This window comes from Cyprinodon tularosa, unplaced genomic scaffold (genome assembly GCF_016077235.1).
Source record: "Cyprinodon tularosa strain WSP-4 unplaced genomic scaffold, ASM1607723v1 ctg852, whole genome shotgun sequence".
Lineage (NCBI taxonomy): Eukaryota > Metazoa > Chordata > Actinopteri > Cyprinodontiformes > Cyprinodontidae > Cyprinodon > Cyprinodon tularosa.
The window spans coordinates 254,420-271,461 of NW_024039621.1; the positions used below are offsets into that span (position 1 = coordinate 254,420).

The 17,042-nt window shown below is 42.6% G+C and overlaps 1 protein-coding gene across 1 annotated transcript in view; it reads left to right on the forward strand.

The window, feature by feature from the left end:
- LOC119775136 (dehydrogenase/reductase SDR family member on chromosome X-like) overlaps positions 1-17,042 on the forward strand; it is a 77,619-nt gene that overhangs the window by 25,023 nt on the left and 35,554 nt on the right. The window contains exons 2-3 of the mRNA XM_038273043.1: positions 2,390-2,600; positions 4,197-4,304. Coding sequence (XP_038128971.1) covers positions 2,498-2,600; positions 4,197-4,304 — 211 coding nt within the window. The 5' untranslated portion in view covers positions 2,390-2,497. The remainder of the gene's footprint in view (positions 1-2,389; positions 2,601-4,196; positions 4,305-17,042) is intronic.

Below are 17,042 nucleotides of genomic sequence, written 5' to 3' on the forward strand. Positions count from 1 at the left end.
AAGTTGATACACTGACAACAGATCTGCCATGTATTGAGGTGCTGATCCAATCAGTGATTTATAGACTTAAAGGAAGGATTTTGAAGTCTGTTCTCTGAGCAACAGGGAGACAGTGGAAGGACTTCAGAACGGGGCTGATGTGCTCTACTTCCTTAGTTCTAGTGAGAACACTCTCAGCCTTCTTATCGTAGCTTCTTCCTTACTGCCAGAATTATTCAGATAACACTTATTATGGCAACCACTGACTCACTTCTGCCTTTGCTTAACACGTATGTGGTGCTTTAAATGCAATCCCATACTAAAACAATGAGGGTTACTGTCCGTCATTACGGTTTTAACGTACTTGGTAGGCTAGAACCTCTCAAGGTTTAAAGAACAGTAGCTGATTTAATTTATTCTTTTTTCTGACATTTTTTGTGGTTTTATTGTGGCCAGTCAACAGGTAATGTATCCCTATGGATTTAAGGTTTTTGCATTGAGCGATATAGTGCATGCTCTCACACATGTTTAATATGCATTGCCTCTCAGGAGCGGGTACAGGGTTGTGAATGTGCTTTTTTTTTAAGTGGAGAGGGCGGGTCTTTTAATAAATTCCAGAAAATCCTCCACTATACCTTTTAAATAACAGCTGAGATGTAGAATCTGTCCATAACTTTACATAGGTAATTGGGGTATTCATAAAATGTTTCGCCATAGTTCATAAAAAAAAAAAAATTTAGTGGAGTAATAATGATCAGAGCTCACTCTGTTTTCCTTGTACATCACCATTCCACCAGCCTTTTTTTAAAACCTTTGGAGTTTAACCCCTTTATTTATTTTTCATATGCAGACATCTCTGCAGAAGAAGCGATCAGAGCTTGCATATAATGCGTGTCTCCTCCCCCAACAACTCCCAAATCAGCTGTTCTGAATGGTTGAAGCCCTGGTGTCCCCCCAGCAAAAGTGCCGATTTCTAAACTCCAGCGTTGAACCTTCCAAAGGCAGGAAGCTCGGATGCCAGAATGCGCCACTCCTGATGCTCGGACATGCCACTGGACCTCTCAATGCCTCCCTCCATAGACTTTGCATTTAAATCGGATGCCTTGACGCCCAAAACGCTTTCAGTGTGAACGCACCAAAAGACATGGCCTGCCCCAAAAGACTTGGTCTTACAAATATATCAATAATCATGCAACACTTCAGACTCTCTACCCTTTATGATTGATCAGTTAAAAAAAGGTTTATTTCTGTAACATGACAAACTGTTAAACAGCTGAAAGGGTTTAAATAGTTTTGCACAGCGCTGTTTTTACTAAGGCTTTATTTAACAGCTATCATCCCAGCCTCCAGTAACAACAGACGGGTGTGACAGCCTGCAATGATCCCAGGAGAGAAAAAGCTAACTGCCAGACCATCAGTCCATCAAAAAATCTAAGACAGCGCCGCGGACAGTGGCTTCTTCCTCTCCAGACAGGCTCTTAAAACCTGTCTGGGGAAATTATAGATCAGACTGGAGTGTCAAATGACTGCTGCTTCTGAAGTATGTGACCTATCTGGCAACAGTTAATGAGGTAGCCAGTGAGCTGAAGGAAGCAATATGCAGGATCTACAGAGAAGGAACATCAAGCAGAGGCAACTACTCCGCCATTAAGCAGAGACGTAGCCAGAATTTTTTTTATAAAGGTGGCCAGGAAATAACCAATGTACACTGAGGGGTGGCCGAAGGTGGATAGGCGCCAGAACCTCAGGGTCAATCTACACTGTTCCAACAGGAAAATTAACAAGCAAAACATCCATATTTTCTAAATAAAGACTAACTATACTGTCCTACAGCCTTTGCTAACACATAGACGTATATACATCTGTAATTTCTAGATAAAAGGTATAGTGTTTAAAACTCAGTTTTCAGTTCTAGTGCATAAATCTTTTCCATTGTCATTACTTACCTACTTGTATCAGTAAACATTCTGCATAAAATAAATATTTACAGGCATTAGTATCTACATAAATTGATTTTTTGATAAGTTTGCATTCAAATTGTTACTTATCTTTGATTTCACTGAAGACTCAGATGACTTGCAGAGACACAACTTTCTCATTACTCCATATAGGACAAAATTTAGTTTTGAAAAGAGCATGAATTCGGTATTAATGTGTATAATAAACACGAAAAAACATCTGTATTAAAGGGAAAAAGGGTAGGGGTGGCGAATGATTGGCTAAGGGTGGCCATGGCCACCCCTGGCTCCCCATCTACCTCCACCCCTGCCATTTAGTCACTTTTTTTAGCTGAAAAGCCAAGTGTTGAAGGAGTTGAATGGATCACATTATTTTTTATTTGTTTTCTGATTACTCTTAATTAAAAATAAAGTAGTAAAGTTAATAAGGCTTCAAATTGTTTGTCATTCAGCTCAGCAAGGATGCGAGGATGCATAAGTTCTTATTGGAAAACGTCCCAAAGGCGGTGCAGATTGACAGATTCCTCCGCTGCTGCTGCGGCTGATGCACTCTGACCAAGATGTGGGCTCTTTGGTTTCCTCTACTGTCTGCTTTCAAGCTGTACCTGCTTGGCTTTAAGGTTCTTCTGGCTCAGCTGTTAAACACACCTTTAAAACTACCAGGTTAGTTAATTTCTCTTTTAGTTATTTATTTAAACGTTAGGAAAGTTGGATCCGTTCAGAATTGAGCCATTCCCCTGTAGCGTCGCCCAGAAAGTGAACGGAAGACTCCTAGCTGTTAGCGCTGACTACCGTCGTTAATGCTAATATAGCATGCTAGCTAGGTTAATTAAAAAAAAGGCTAAAAACACGGCTACATAAAATGTTTTGGTTGTTTTTTTTTTAGCCGAATTTGCCGGGTTAGCATTCTTAATACATCAAGCGTCAAAGTTTGTGCTCGGAAGTGTTATTATTTATTCCAGAATAATTCAAATTTTAATAGTGGCTTTTTGTAACGCAGTTCGGTTCGGAATAACAGTTGTTTTTGACGAACTCGCCCAAAGTGCTTAGCATAAATCAGGGTTGGTCAATGCAATTACTCAGTTGTGAAATTTCTCACTGATATCAGCATTTATTCTCTTTTGTTTTTTTGAATTTGAGAATTTACCTTTACTGATGAATAGGTTTGTTGTAAATCTGCATTAAACACATCGCGAGTTTAAATAAAATATGTTATTTAGCCTTTCATTTCATTCAATTGGCAGGATTACATTATGCTAATCATGTTCATGTCAATTCAGTTAATTTCTCTAGTGCCAATTCACAACACATGTCATCTTTAGTCAAATTGATTCAAAGTTTCTATCTAAGGAAAACCAGTTGATTGCATTGACTCCAATGTAATCCTCACACTAAGCATGCTTGTAGCGACAGTGGAGAGTAAAAACTCCCTTTTAACAGGAAGAAACCCCCCCGCAGAACCAGGCTCAGTGTGAGCGGCCATCTGCCGAGGCCGACTGGGATTCAAGGAGACAGAAGCAGAGATACAAAAAGCAACTGTAAAAGGCGGCCTCATCCCGGAAACATATCCAGGCAGACGAGCTCTGAGCCAACTCCTGTCTCAGAGGATGAAGAGAGCGCATCCAGCCAGTCACAGTCAGAGAAACAGGACTACACTGGAAAACAGGCCAATCTCCAACATCTATAAACAAATGTGTTGATGGAAGCGGCACAGCTGATTTTTCTCTCCAGGGTGGAGCACAGCCAAACAGGAACAAATGAGGCAAAGCTAGTATGAGGAAAAAGCAGAGAGGGCAGAACGTTGGAGATTGAACTAACAGATTCTACAGAGTGGGAGAATAAAGACAGAATGATGAAATAGGGGTCCCTATGTCCTCCAGAAGTCTAAGCCTATTGCAGCATAACTATAGAGATAGCTCAGGATGTCTAATGGATTAGTCTAATGGATTGATACCAACTAAAGGTAGTATATTAGGTACTACCTACAGTGTTTAGGCATTACATCTAAATTGTAGTATTCAACAAAAAAATGTATCCAAGCAATAATATTGCACACAATGGTGTTTTATTTGAATACTCTTAAATTATTTAATTTAAAATAGATTATGGCACCTGGCTGTAAGTTATGGATTTTGCCTCTTAAATATTTTTGAACACCAGCGGTGGGTTTTACAGTTTATCAACAGCGTAGGCTAATTATAATGAATTGTTATGTGAAATTAAATTGTCTCTGACATCTGTGTCCTCTCCTGACTCCAGTGATGCCCAGACAAGATGGCAAGGTTGCCATAGTGACAGGAGGTGGCAGGGGAATCGGCTATGAGGTTGTCCGGCACCTGGCCAGACTGGGAGCACATGTTATTATAGGTACAGTATCAAGTTCCTTATCAACGATCAGCAAACACAACCGAAGAGATAAACACATATTATGAAGAGAGATTTTCCCAGATTAGCAATTAAAATTCTTGCTTCTTAACGAAATATATATTTTTAATGAAGACCTTGATACATTTATATACCAAAAAACTGTTATTAATTAATGGAACAAAAAAAAACAATTGAAAAATTGATGGCTTAAGTATACTGAGAAATATTTTCGTACAGTATTTTCATAGTCATATTGTTGGCTATGCCTTTTTCCTTTTGGGAAGCATTGAAACTTGAAGGTGTTTATAGTTCTAATCTCAGAAAAAAAAAATATAAAAGCACAATAAACGTAAATATTTTAGAATTTCTCTAGATGTTGACTTTGCAACTCATCTATTATTGGAAATGTGACTTCCTAACCCCCAGACGATAAGAGAATCTTTTACTAAATGCGGAAGTGAGGATAAATTAACCATGTCTAATTATAAAGGATGCTGGGAAAGCTCTTGATTACTGCAAAAAACACAATCTTACTCACTACAGAATGAGTAAATTGCTGTCAACATGCCTAATGCACCATGCAGCAACCTTAAACAATCTTGTTGTGAAGCACAAAAGTAAAAATGAAAATAAAAAAATGGAAAATGTAAGCTGTTTTTTTGTTATTTTTTTATTTCCAAATCAGAAGTTGAATGTTTCAGTTTCACATTTTTTTATGGAATATCCTTTTACTGCTCATCTTCTGCTCATCTGGATTGCAGTGGGGCAGCAGTCTATAAAGGCTTCCCTGTTTCCAGACACCTCCTCCAGCTTCTCTGGAACATTGTTTTGCTACTAAATTAGAAAAATCTGCCTTAAAAAAAGCTTTGGTGCATCATCCAAGAGCACCTTTACTGATTTGCTCATATTTACCAAAATCTCGGCATTCTTTCCAAACTTAAGGACTTAAAACAAACCACACAACAACAAAAATAAAACCTCAAAAATAAACTATTAAATCTCAAACCATTGAACAAGCCACAAGTGAATAAAGTGACTGTGAGAAAAACGGCTCGCCAGCTCTCGTCTCACGTCAGAGGAGGAGTAAGCAGATGACTTGCAAAAATTAAATGGTAAGAACCAGCGGACGACAAAATTCCAGTTAAAAAGCGTGTAGCAATTTATTTACTGGCGATGGTGAAGACAAAAAAAAAACAAAACAAACAAAATACTTTCAAATAAAGAAAACAAAACCGGCCATTGCAGGCAATACAAAAAACTGACAGCCTCTCAGCAAGCTGACATTAAATAAAGTTTTTTTAAAGCAGACCTTCCAAAGGAGTTTCTCCAACCAGCCCTCCAAGCAGTCCCTCAAGCAGCCCTCTAAGCAGCCCTCCCAAGACATTGTGAGTATGCCCCTTAAATAGACCCACCAATAATTAACCAATTGGGACAGCCCAACTGAACAGGAAGGCAAATCCCAAATAAACCACAGTTAACATTATAGAAAAATAAATACAGACAATATCATCATTCATACAAAAACATACATATTTATGAAATAATTTAACCATACAAACATTACCATTTCACCTACTTATTATCATGCAAACAATTATCAGACACACTGAAATCCCACTTAACACCCCTGCCCCCTAATAGTCTTTTCCAATGCCCTGGGACAATGAATAAGAGACTGGCTCCGATGCGGTACGTGTTTCCACACGGACCAGTATTCTGACGGACTAAGGGAAGAGAAAGTGTAACTTGACTGGGAAGTTTTATTGCCGACTACGGAATGTATACTGATGCTGACGCAGTGGATACTTTCAGAGTTCGCTATGTTGGTGAGTAAGTAAAATGTTAAATGAAAGGTGACGTTGTAATTGCAGAACTAGTGTAAATTACCGGGTGAAATGTTTGGATCGGCCGCCGCCATGATGGCCGGTCTGTGGTGCATGCTGGGAAATGTAGTGAAGGATGCGACGCTGTATGTGATAGACGGCGGTTATACTTTAATAACAGAGGGGGAAAACGGCTCCGTTTTCACATTTCCTCCCCCTTCTGAAGTCTTGACACAGGGGTGGCGAGACAGGAAATCCGCTACAGGGTTCAGCTTCCCCGCCCTGTACTGAATTTTAAACCGAAATGGCTGTAAAGACAAAAACCATCTTGTAATGCGAGCATTGGAGTCTTTCATTTTCCCCAACCATTGGAGTGCCCTATGGTCAGTCTCAAGCAGAAAGTCTCTTCCTAACAGGTAATATCTGAAAGACTCAAGAGCCCATTTCACAGCTAGGCACTCTAGCTCCACCACAGAATACCTGGTCTCCCGAGGAAATAGTTTGCGGCTGATATAAGCCACAGGCTTCTGCTGTTCATCCTCCCCCTGGAGAAGGACCGCCCCCAGCCCAACTCCAGAGGCATCAGTCTGCACAACAAAAGGTTTCTCAAAGTCTGGACTCTGCAGCACCGGCTCACAGAGTAATGCTGCCTTCAAGTCTTGGAAAGCCTGTTCATGCACCTCCTCCCACTTCACCCTTACTGACCCCGACTTCCGGGTCAGGTCAGAGAGAGGTGCAGCCCGGGTAGCAAAGTTCGGGACAAATCTCCGGTACCACCCAGCCAGCCCCAAGAAAGACCGTATCTCCTTTTTGGTCTGGGGTTGTGGGCAGTCTCGGATAGCCTCCAACTTGTCCTTTTGAGGTTTGATTACCCCACTGCCGATGATGTGTCCCAGATACCGGACCTCCGTCTGGGCTAGGGCACATTTCTTTGGCTGGATCGTCAGTCCAGCTGCGTGAATGCGCTTCAGAATCTCGGCCAGGTGTTGAATATGGTCTTGCCAGGTGGCACTGTAAATCACCACATCGTCCAAATAGGCTGCAGCGTAGGCTCCAGTGCCCTCCAAGACTTGGTCCATCAGCCGTTGGAAAGTGGCTGGTGCTCCCTGTAGGCCAAAAGGCATAACAGTAAATTGATAAAGACCTTGAGGGGTACGGAAGGCCGTGTATGGTCTGGCTCCCTCCGCCAACGGTACCTGCCAGTACCCCTTACAGAGATCAAGGGTTGTGATGAACTGCGCCCTCCCAAGGCGCTCGATAAGGTCCTCCAGCCTCGGCATTGGGTATGCATCGAAGTAAGACTGAGCATTAACTTGCCTGAAGTCAATGCAAAAACGGATGCTCCCATCCTTCTTCGGCACGAGCACAATGGGACTACTCCAACCACTGCTGGAACGCTCGATGACCCCAAGCTGCTTCATGTCCTCCAGCTCCTGCTGGAGGGCCGGCAACAAGCGCTCAGGGATACGATACATCCGCTGCCTCACCGGAGTGGAGTCTTTCAGCGGGATGTCATGGTCCACCAATGAAGTGTGACCCGGCTGCTCGGAAAACAGACCTGCAGGTATGACAGCCTGCACTTCCTTGGCCTGCTGAGCAGTCAGGTGTGAAAGGTCTGGTTCAGTGGGGGAAACAGCAGCTGGAAAGAACTGCTCTGGTGGATCCTCATCCTCCTGCACTGCTTGTACCATCAGCTGTTGGCTGACAGGTGGCTCCCGTCCGTGCCACTCTTTGAGAAGGTTGACATGGTAGGCCTGTCGAGTCTTCCGCCTCCCCGGCATCTCCAACTCGTAAGTCACTGGGCCCAGTTGACGTGTAATCCTGTACGGCCCTTGCCAACGGGCAAGGAGCTTGTTCTCCGTTGTCGGCAACAGCAACAGGACCTGCTGCCCCGGTGAAAAAGTTCTCTGGCGTGCAGACTTGTCATACCACCGTGCTTGGGTCTCCTGCGCCTGCTGCATATTCTCCTCCACCAAGGAGGCCATCTCCTCCAGCTTGTCCCGCATCCTAAGGACATAGGAGAGGACGCCGTCTGCTGCTTCCGGTTGAGGTGCCACCCAGGCATCTCGCAATAAATCCAGAGGGCCCCGGACATGGCGCCCGTACAACAGTTCAAAGGGCGAGAACCCCGTGGAGGCCTGGGGAACCTCCCTGTAGGCAAAAAGCAGGTACGGCAACCACTGGTCCCAGTCTTTGCCATTCAGAGCAACAAACTTTTTGAGCATGCTCTTCAGTGTGCGGTTGTATCTCTCAACCAACCCATCAGTCTGGGGGTGGTAGGGAGTAGTCCGTATCCCCTTTATCCCCAGTAAGCTATAGACCTGTTTAAGTGTCTTTGATAGAAATGCAGTGCCCTGATCTGTAATTATCTCCTGAGGTATGCCTACCCTAGAGATCAGCTGGAGTAAGGCACGGGCAACAGCAACGGCTGTGATTTTGCGCAAGGGGAAGGCTTCTGGGTAGCGGGTAGCATAATCACACACAACAAGGATGAACCGGTGACCTGACCTTGTTCTCTCCAGGGGACCAACGATATCCATCCCTATTCTATGGAATGGGACACCAATAATGGGGAGAGACTTAAGTGGGGAAGGCCTAACTTTATGGCTGCTGGTCAGTTGACAGATGGGACATGACTTGCAATACTTCAGGACATCAGTATATAACCCTGGCCAGTAGAATCGCCGTGCTATCCTCTCAAAGGTCTTGACATTACCCAAATGTCCTGCTAAGGGAACATCATGACCTAGGGCCAGCACTTTCCCCCTCAGACACTGTGGCACTACCACCTGCTCTATACTGCCCCCCTCAAGTTGATGAAAAAGCAAACCATGCCTGATAAAATAATCCTCCCCATACAAAGCAGTGGCTATCCCATTCTTTTCCCCTTCAGTTTCTGTTGCTTTACTGAAAAGCTCCTTTAATGACTCATCTTCCCTCTGCAGATCCCTAATGTTACTTGGGGGCTCCCACATGTCTGCTTTATCAACTTCTGGAACTGGCAACTGCTCTGCCATTTTCTGAACTGATCCCAATAGCTTTTCCCTTCTTCTCTGTCTGCGGCCTTTGTGTAACTTCTCATGCTCAGGGAAGTCTATGTCAGTGTGGCTAAAAGGCATAGTTTCTATCAGGGCTCGGGCAGTAACCTCTTCTAGAAACTCTTTCTGCTGAGCCTTGGCCTGAGAGCGGGTTACAACCAGGCTAACTGGCTCAGAAGACTGAATAAGCTCAGGCAGAATTAACACATCCTGCCCCAACACTACAGGATAGCTCAGTCCTTTAACCACTCCCACGTCCAATGAAAATATCTGACCTTTGACCTCCAGACAAATGTCTGCTACCGGGTAAACATGCTCATCTCCATTCACACAGCAAACCCTGAGCTGCCCTTTCCCCAACTCAACTGGCTGCTTTACCAGATGGGGCTGGACTAAGGTGTGAATGCTACCGGAGTCTAAGAGAGCAACTGTAGTTTTGCCATTTACTTTGACCGGTGTAGTCTGTAATCTGGCAACAACTCCAGTTCCAGGCCCTGACAGGCTACACAGGTTTTTAGCTTTCCTAACGGGGCAATCCCGAATCATGTGACCAGGTTGGCTGCAGTAATGACAGATAACAAAAGTCCTGTTCTGTGTAGCTGTGGGTGCTGGGGCCTGTCTAGGCTGTGAGGTGGCTGGGGCCTGTCTAGGCTGTGAAGTAGAAGGAAAAGGGTAGGCCCGTTTATCTGGTATCCTACTCTGTACGGACCCCCTAGGACCAACTCCACCACCGAATCCCCCAGACTTACCTCCAATAGCTGGTCGGCTGAAGGTCTGAACCCGGAAAATCTTTGGCCCCTGACGAGCAGCAAGGAAGGCTTCCACCAGCTCTGCAGCTTGCTGGCCTGTAGCTGGGCGGTGCTCCTTCACCCAGACACGCACCTCTGGAGCTAGGGTACGCAGGTACTGTTCCAGGACCAGAATTTCTCCTACTTCCTCCACCGACTTCCCGGATGGCTTAATCCACTTCCTGTAGAGGTCCATCAGGCGGTTGTACAGCTCCCGTGGAGTCTCCCCTGTCCTGACCTCTGGATCACGGAAACGCTGCCTGTAGACTTCTTCATTTATCTCGAACTTGGTGAGAATAGCGTCTTTCACTTTATCATAGTCCGTGGCATCAAAACTGTCCATTGCCACATAAGCTGCCCTGGCTCGGCCGGTAAGATATGGCACCAGGTACACAGCCCAGTTGGCTCTCGGCCACCTATAGGCGACAGCAAGTCGTTCAAAAGTTGTAAGGTACTGTTCAATATCGTCCCCCTCTTCCAGCTTTGGCACTGCCGCTCTGGTCCAGGCCACTGGGGACGGCGCTGCTGGGTCGATTGCTGGATACAGTGAGGCTGCTGGAACTGGCACAGGAAATGGTGCGGCCGACGCCACCACCGGATTCAGCAGAACTTCAGGTGGCACCGTTGGATGCTGTGACACTGGTGGTGTGGCTGCCGGACTCCGCTGGGCTTCTGGAGATGGCACTGGTGGCCTGACTGGCAGTGCTGGTACAGCGGCTTCAAACACAGGTCGCTGAGGCCCCTCGTCGCCCAGAGTCCAACTCATCCCACACATTGTTCAACTGGACCTGAACGCTACGCCACCTCTGTTCATGCTTGTAGGACTCATGCTCTTGGGTCTTGATAGCAGTCTGTAGCAGGTTGTACAGTGAACGCAGGTCAAGCTCCCCGGACACTTCAGCTGCTCCTCCTGTGGCTCCACCCTCAGCATCATCAGCTGAGCGCTGGACTCCCTCTTCTTCCACCAAGTCCTCCTCATCACAAGGAAGCTCCATTGAGTCAGCTTTGGTCCGCCTGACCACTGACATCGCAGACCTTGACTGCAGCCTTCCTCCTCCTCTCCTTTTCGTAGACTTCTTCGGCGCCACGATCCCACTTCTGACACCACATGTGAGAAAAACGGCTCGCCAGCTCTCGTCTCACGTCAGAGGAGGAGTAAGCAGATGACTTGCAAAAATTAAATGGTAAGAACCAGCGGACGACAAAATTCCAGTTAAAAAGCGTGTAGCAATTTATTTACTGGCGATGGTGAAGACAAAAAAAAAACAAAACAAACAAAATACTTTCAAATAAAGAAAACAAAACCGGCCATTGCAGGCAATACAAAAAACTGACAGCCTCTCAGCAAGCTGACATTAAATAAAGTTTTTTTAAAGCAGACCTTCCAAAGGAGTTTCTCCAACCAGCCCTCCAAGCAGTCCCTCAAGCAGCCCTCTAAGCAGCCCTCTAAGCAGCCCTCCCAAGACATTGTGAGTATGCCCCTTAAATAGACCCACCAATAATTAACCAATTGGGACAGCCCAACTGAACAGGAAGGCAAATCCCAAATAAACCACAGTTAACATTATAGAAAAATAAATACAGACAATATCATCATTCATACAAAAACATACATATTTATGAAATAATTTAACCATACAAACATTACCATTTCACCTACTTATTATCATGCAAACAATTATCAGACACACTGAAATCCCACTTAACACCCCTGCCCCCTAATAGTCTTTTCCAATGCCCTGGGACAATGAATAAGAGACTGGCTCCGATGCGGTACGTGTTTCCACACGGACCAGTATTCTGACGGACTAAGGGAAGAGAAAGTGTAACTTGACTGGGAAGTTTTATTGCCGACTACGGAATGTATACTGATGCTGACGCAGTGGATACTTTCAGAGTTCGCTATGTTGGTGAGTAAGTAAAATGTTAAATGAAAGGTGACGTTGTAATTGCAGAACTAGTGTAAATTACCGGGTGAAATGTTTGGATCGGCCGCCGCCATGATGGCCGGTCTGTGGTGCATGCTGGGAAATGTAGTGAAGGATGCGACGCTGTATGTGATAGACGGCGGTTATACTTTAATAACAGAGGGGGAAAACGGCTCCGTTTTCACAGTGACCAAGCTCCTAGAGTTTCAGGAGCTTCTGCACAAAAAGTGGAAATCAAAAGGGATTTGAACTCATCTGCCACCTGCTGGCTTGTCATTTGGTTACTTTAGCATTCCCTGTCTGCCCTCAACCTGAGTCTGTTCAATTTGTGACTCGCAGCAAGATTCCTCCAGAAAAAGTGGCGGGGAGCCGCTCTCGATAGCCGCTCTGCACACGAGGAAAATCTGAAAGTCAGGGAATAAAACTTTCAAAAGGTTGTACAGTGTATAGTAGTGTGAGCTTCATTTTCTAATGTGTTTTCATTTAGCTCTCTGGGGTGGTTTTATGTGATCTCTCATCGTGTATTACATAGTTAAAAGCTGCAATTTAGGTTTGCATTGCAGGCATTCTAGCTAAGGCGGTAAACTACCAGGTATATTAAATACTGTATATATAACCCTACATTTTAAGAAGACAAAAATCTGATTGAATCATGATTTCAGATAAAAATCTCTTTTTTAAAGGTGAACAGTGAACTTTATTTGATTTCAAGCAGGAATTGAGGTCTATAATAAGATTAGCTCCGTCCTCTTGGGTGTTTTTGATTTTATAGCAGAAAGTCTTATTTATTTTTTTGCTAGAATTCTCTTTGTACGATAATGAGATTTCCCTTCTTTAAGAGTGCGCTCCGGATGAATAAATAAATCATAGGAGAATTCAGTCAAGTGTCTGTTGCGGCTTCAGGCAATCCTTTGTGTTTTTAGACTAATCCCACAGACGACGACTGCGCATGTATCTACATTGCAAATCCACCAACTGAATTCATGAAGTGTGAATATTTATGGTAAAGTGGATCCCGCTCTGATAATGGAGTGGCTGCATATTTCAGGTGAAGTGTTGGCGTAGCGCTCGTGTGTGGAGGAGGAGAGTTTGCTTTGAGTCTCTGCACTTTCAGATAAAAGATTGTGGATTTCAGGGTTGAAACTGCAGTACTGAGACTCCATTAACATTTTCCTTATTTTATTTTATTTTTTTCATTTAACAGCCACAAAGCTGAGATTTTTTTTTTATTGAGATGTTGTGTAACGCACCAGGATAGAGTAGTGCGACTGTTGAATAAAAATAAAATAAGGCTTTAATTTTCTCAACACTAAAGTTCTGAAAAGAATTGTCCACATTCCCGATTTTTCCCACTTAACTCCCAAACCCCTAAATAACTCCAGGAAGCTGCCTGGAGTTATTTAAGTAAGCTTAGACATCTGTATGTAAATGTCTTTGAAGGCCTATAAGGTGTTTTTAGATCATTAGTGAAATGAACAGCACCATTAATGGGCAGTGATATTTGTTCCACTTTGGATGCAAAGAACACGTTTGTATAAACCAAAAGATGAGGGGAGGAGGGGGGGGGGGGGGATGCAGGATAGAAATGAAAATTGTAAATAATGTACAATTAAAAACTAGGGATGCACTATATAATCGGCCCCCTATCGGTATCGGCCTTAAAACTGAATATCGGACATCGGCCACCACACCGATATTTAACCCGATATTTGATCAGCTTCTGAGTTTCTAAAGTCTAAAAAAAAATAAAAATACTACTTCTTCTTCTTCCTCAAAAACTTCTTTTTTACAGACTTAAAAACTTCTAAAGACGAGGGAAAAAATATTGATACATTAAAATATCCCAATATCTTCATATGCTGATATATTGCCATTTAAAAACACCATATCAATCTCTTTTACTAATGAAATATTGCTATATGTCATCGTAATGCTACGAAATCCCCCGAAAATTCACGAAATTTTGCCATATTTTTATATGTTGATATATTGACGCGGTATCGATCTATTTTACTAACAAAATCTCACAAGAATTTGCAAAATATCACAAGAGTTTGTAACAGAACGATGAAATTTCACGAGATTTTGAAAGTAAAATAGATCGATACCGCGTTTTTAAAAATCAATTTGATATCAGCATATGAAAATATATTTGAGTATATTATTTTTCAAAGTGTCAGAAATGGATAACAAAACTGCTATTTTCAATGACTACTTATTTTAGTCCAGCTTTAACATCGGTATCGATATTGGTTATCGGCTACATGAGTTTTAAAATATCGGATATCGGCCAAAATCCCAATATCGTGCATCCCTATTAAAAATGGATTTGAGAGTAACTTTGCAGCTTTCTTAGATTTTTTTTTCTTTTTCCATATATTTCAAATTGCATTATTTTTTTTTCTATTTATTTTCAAATTTCTCTTTTCTCAGATTATGTTTAATGAATTATTATTATTTTTTTTAATATTGTGTTTATCAGGTCATATTCTCTTCACTATAAGCCCATTGCAAATGTTGCTAACATCCATGCAGACCAATGAAAACTGCATCTTTGCTCTTCACTCCAGAGGAAACCAGAACCAAGAAGGGGTAAAAAGAATATAAGAAAAATAGATAAATAGTGGATTAATAGGAAGAAAACAAAGCATTTCATCCAATTGAATGTAGAAAACAACCACATTTTTCTCTTATGCAGAGGATAAAAAAAAATAAAGCATGTCAGCTTTACCTTGATTGGGTAAATTAAGATTCTAAGAGCCTTTCAGCCTAGAAAGAATACTATTCAAAAATACACAATTTGTTTATTTACCTCTTGTTTCCTCCTTTATATATATATATAAGTCCGGCGTGTGTGTATGTTATCAAAGAAGTTTTAAAACCTCTGGTTGCATTCTGCCTAACATTAAAATCTAACTCTCACACTTCATGGCGTATAGACATATAAAAACAGTTGAATATATGAAAGGCCATTGTTTAGTAGGAACATAAGAAACATTCATTTAATTTTATATAGTCATCAATCTGTTGTTTTATTTATTTTATCTGACTATTCAGAAATGTTCTTTGTGACTAAACAGTCTGCTGTCCATTTTAGAAACTTTCATTCATACCTGCATTCATCCTGTATGCAATTTAGCTGGCAATCGCATTCAAAAGAACCTGATCTAGAAATGATAATGTGGTGAGTTTAATGACAACTGTTTGAGTCCATGGTTAAAAAACCTACTTTACTGAATATTTCCTACATTCTTGTAGGAATAAATGATTTTGTTATCACTATGAATAGATTTCCTTCTTACCTCTGCCTGATAAACTCTCCCTATCTTGCAATGCTTCTTGCTGCCATTTTATTCACAAGATTTAAGACTCACTTCCTTGACGGATAATAATGTTCCTGTTAGCAGATCACGCGTCTCAGAAAGTTGTAAATCAGTCTGCACGATTTGTTGTCAAACTCTCCTCTATAAATGTTGCAGTTTGAGATGGGAACTCTGTCAATGCTGCATAAATATATCCGACAGGAAGAGCTGCGAAATTAACAAAGTTCACGACTTTCATTTATCACGCTTTTATTACAGCCATTCATTAAATCCTGATAGTTTTTTCTTTTAAGATCTAGATAAATATTCCAAGCAATAACCATAAACCAAGCTCAGATTTGTAGTTTTTTTTTCTCTCTTGAATGAGTTATCATTTGGGTGAAACATTGTTTCCCTGTATCATGGCACGATAATGCCGTTGCCTTCACACCCTATGATCATTTCACATTTCATAGCAGTGCAGCTACAAACTTCAGCAAACTCTCATGGAAGTTTAGATGCTCAAGGTAGGTCTGGGCGATATGACCTCAAATCAATATCGCTATAAGTTGGGCAGTTTTACCTCGATAACGAAAAATGCTCCGGCTCCTTTATCAGAAATAAAGCATATGCAGGAAATGTAACTGATTTATTTATTGAATAAATCACATTACATATTGCTTTAAAATAAATATTAAAGTCTTGTACCAACTCATGTTTAAAGTTTCAACAATGTCTGATTGAACAGTAGAAAAATGTTACATTTTTTCTCAAAAATAATGGAGGGTTTTACACATCTTTGAATTTGACAGCGTGGTTGCGCTGTAGTTTTAACGGCACTAACGAAGCACTCAAAAAGTAAAGCCCTTTGGTTCAATTCTGAGTTTAATGGGGTGATCTATGGCGTAACTATCCGTAGGCAGAGACAGCGGTTGCTTACGGGTCCATGACCTATTAGGGGCCCCATCACTGTAGGGGTGGAACGGTTCACAAAATCCACGGTTCGGTTCGGTTCACGGTTTCATGGTCACGGTTTTCGGTTCGGTTTGGTAGATGTTGATTGTTACACCGAAATCCCATAAAAATTAATGAAATTAATGAAAAAATCAGAAAAAATTAATGAACTGTAATTATTTTTAATGATCCGCGGAAACCCTGGATCATTTCCGCATGTTTTGCTGCTTTGAATTTAATCATCTCGTGCATGCCCTCAACGATCTCCAAGGAACTCAGAGCGGAGCGGACGGGAGCCACAGTGGAGGCTGTAGGCTTTGCTTTGCGCAGGCGGTCTGGAGCGCAGTGGAGCGCAGCGGAGTGGAGTGGAGCAGAGTGCTGACGGAGTATGTGGGATTTCGGGGTTAGCGTTACACGTTGGTCATGTTGCTGTTAGCATGAACAAAATGTGTTGCACAATGCTTGCACACTGTTGCACTTTTATCCACAACTTTCTTTCTGCCGTCATCGTAGGTCACTCTAAATGCAAAGTGGTCCCATACAGCAGACCTATAAAGTTCTGCTGGCACTTCTTCCAACTCCTGTTCTTTCCCACTCGCCATACCCACACAAAACTCCACAACAACTGATTTTTTTCTGCTACACCCGGCTACGGTGCTTCGCTTCTTCCTCTTCTTGTTTACTACTGGTGGTTGGCTTTGGTCGCAGTGCCGCCACCTTCTGCTCTGCAGTGTAAACGCTTTGCCTATGAGAAAAAGGAGCAGCGCATGAACCGAACGCAACACACGCGAACCGAACCGAGACACTCAAACCGAACGGTTCGGATGGTTTTCATAAACCGTTCCATCCCTACATCACTGACACCTGGTTGGCCCCCAATGCAATTGTAGACCAGGACGTCTCTT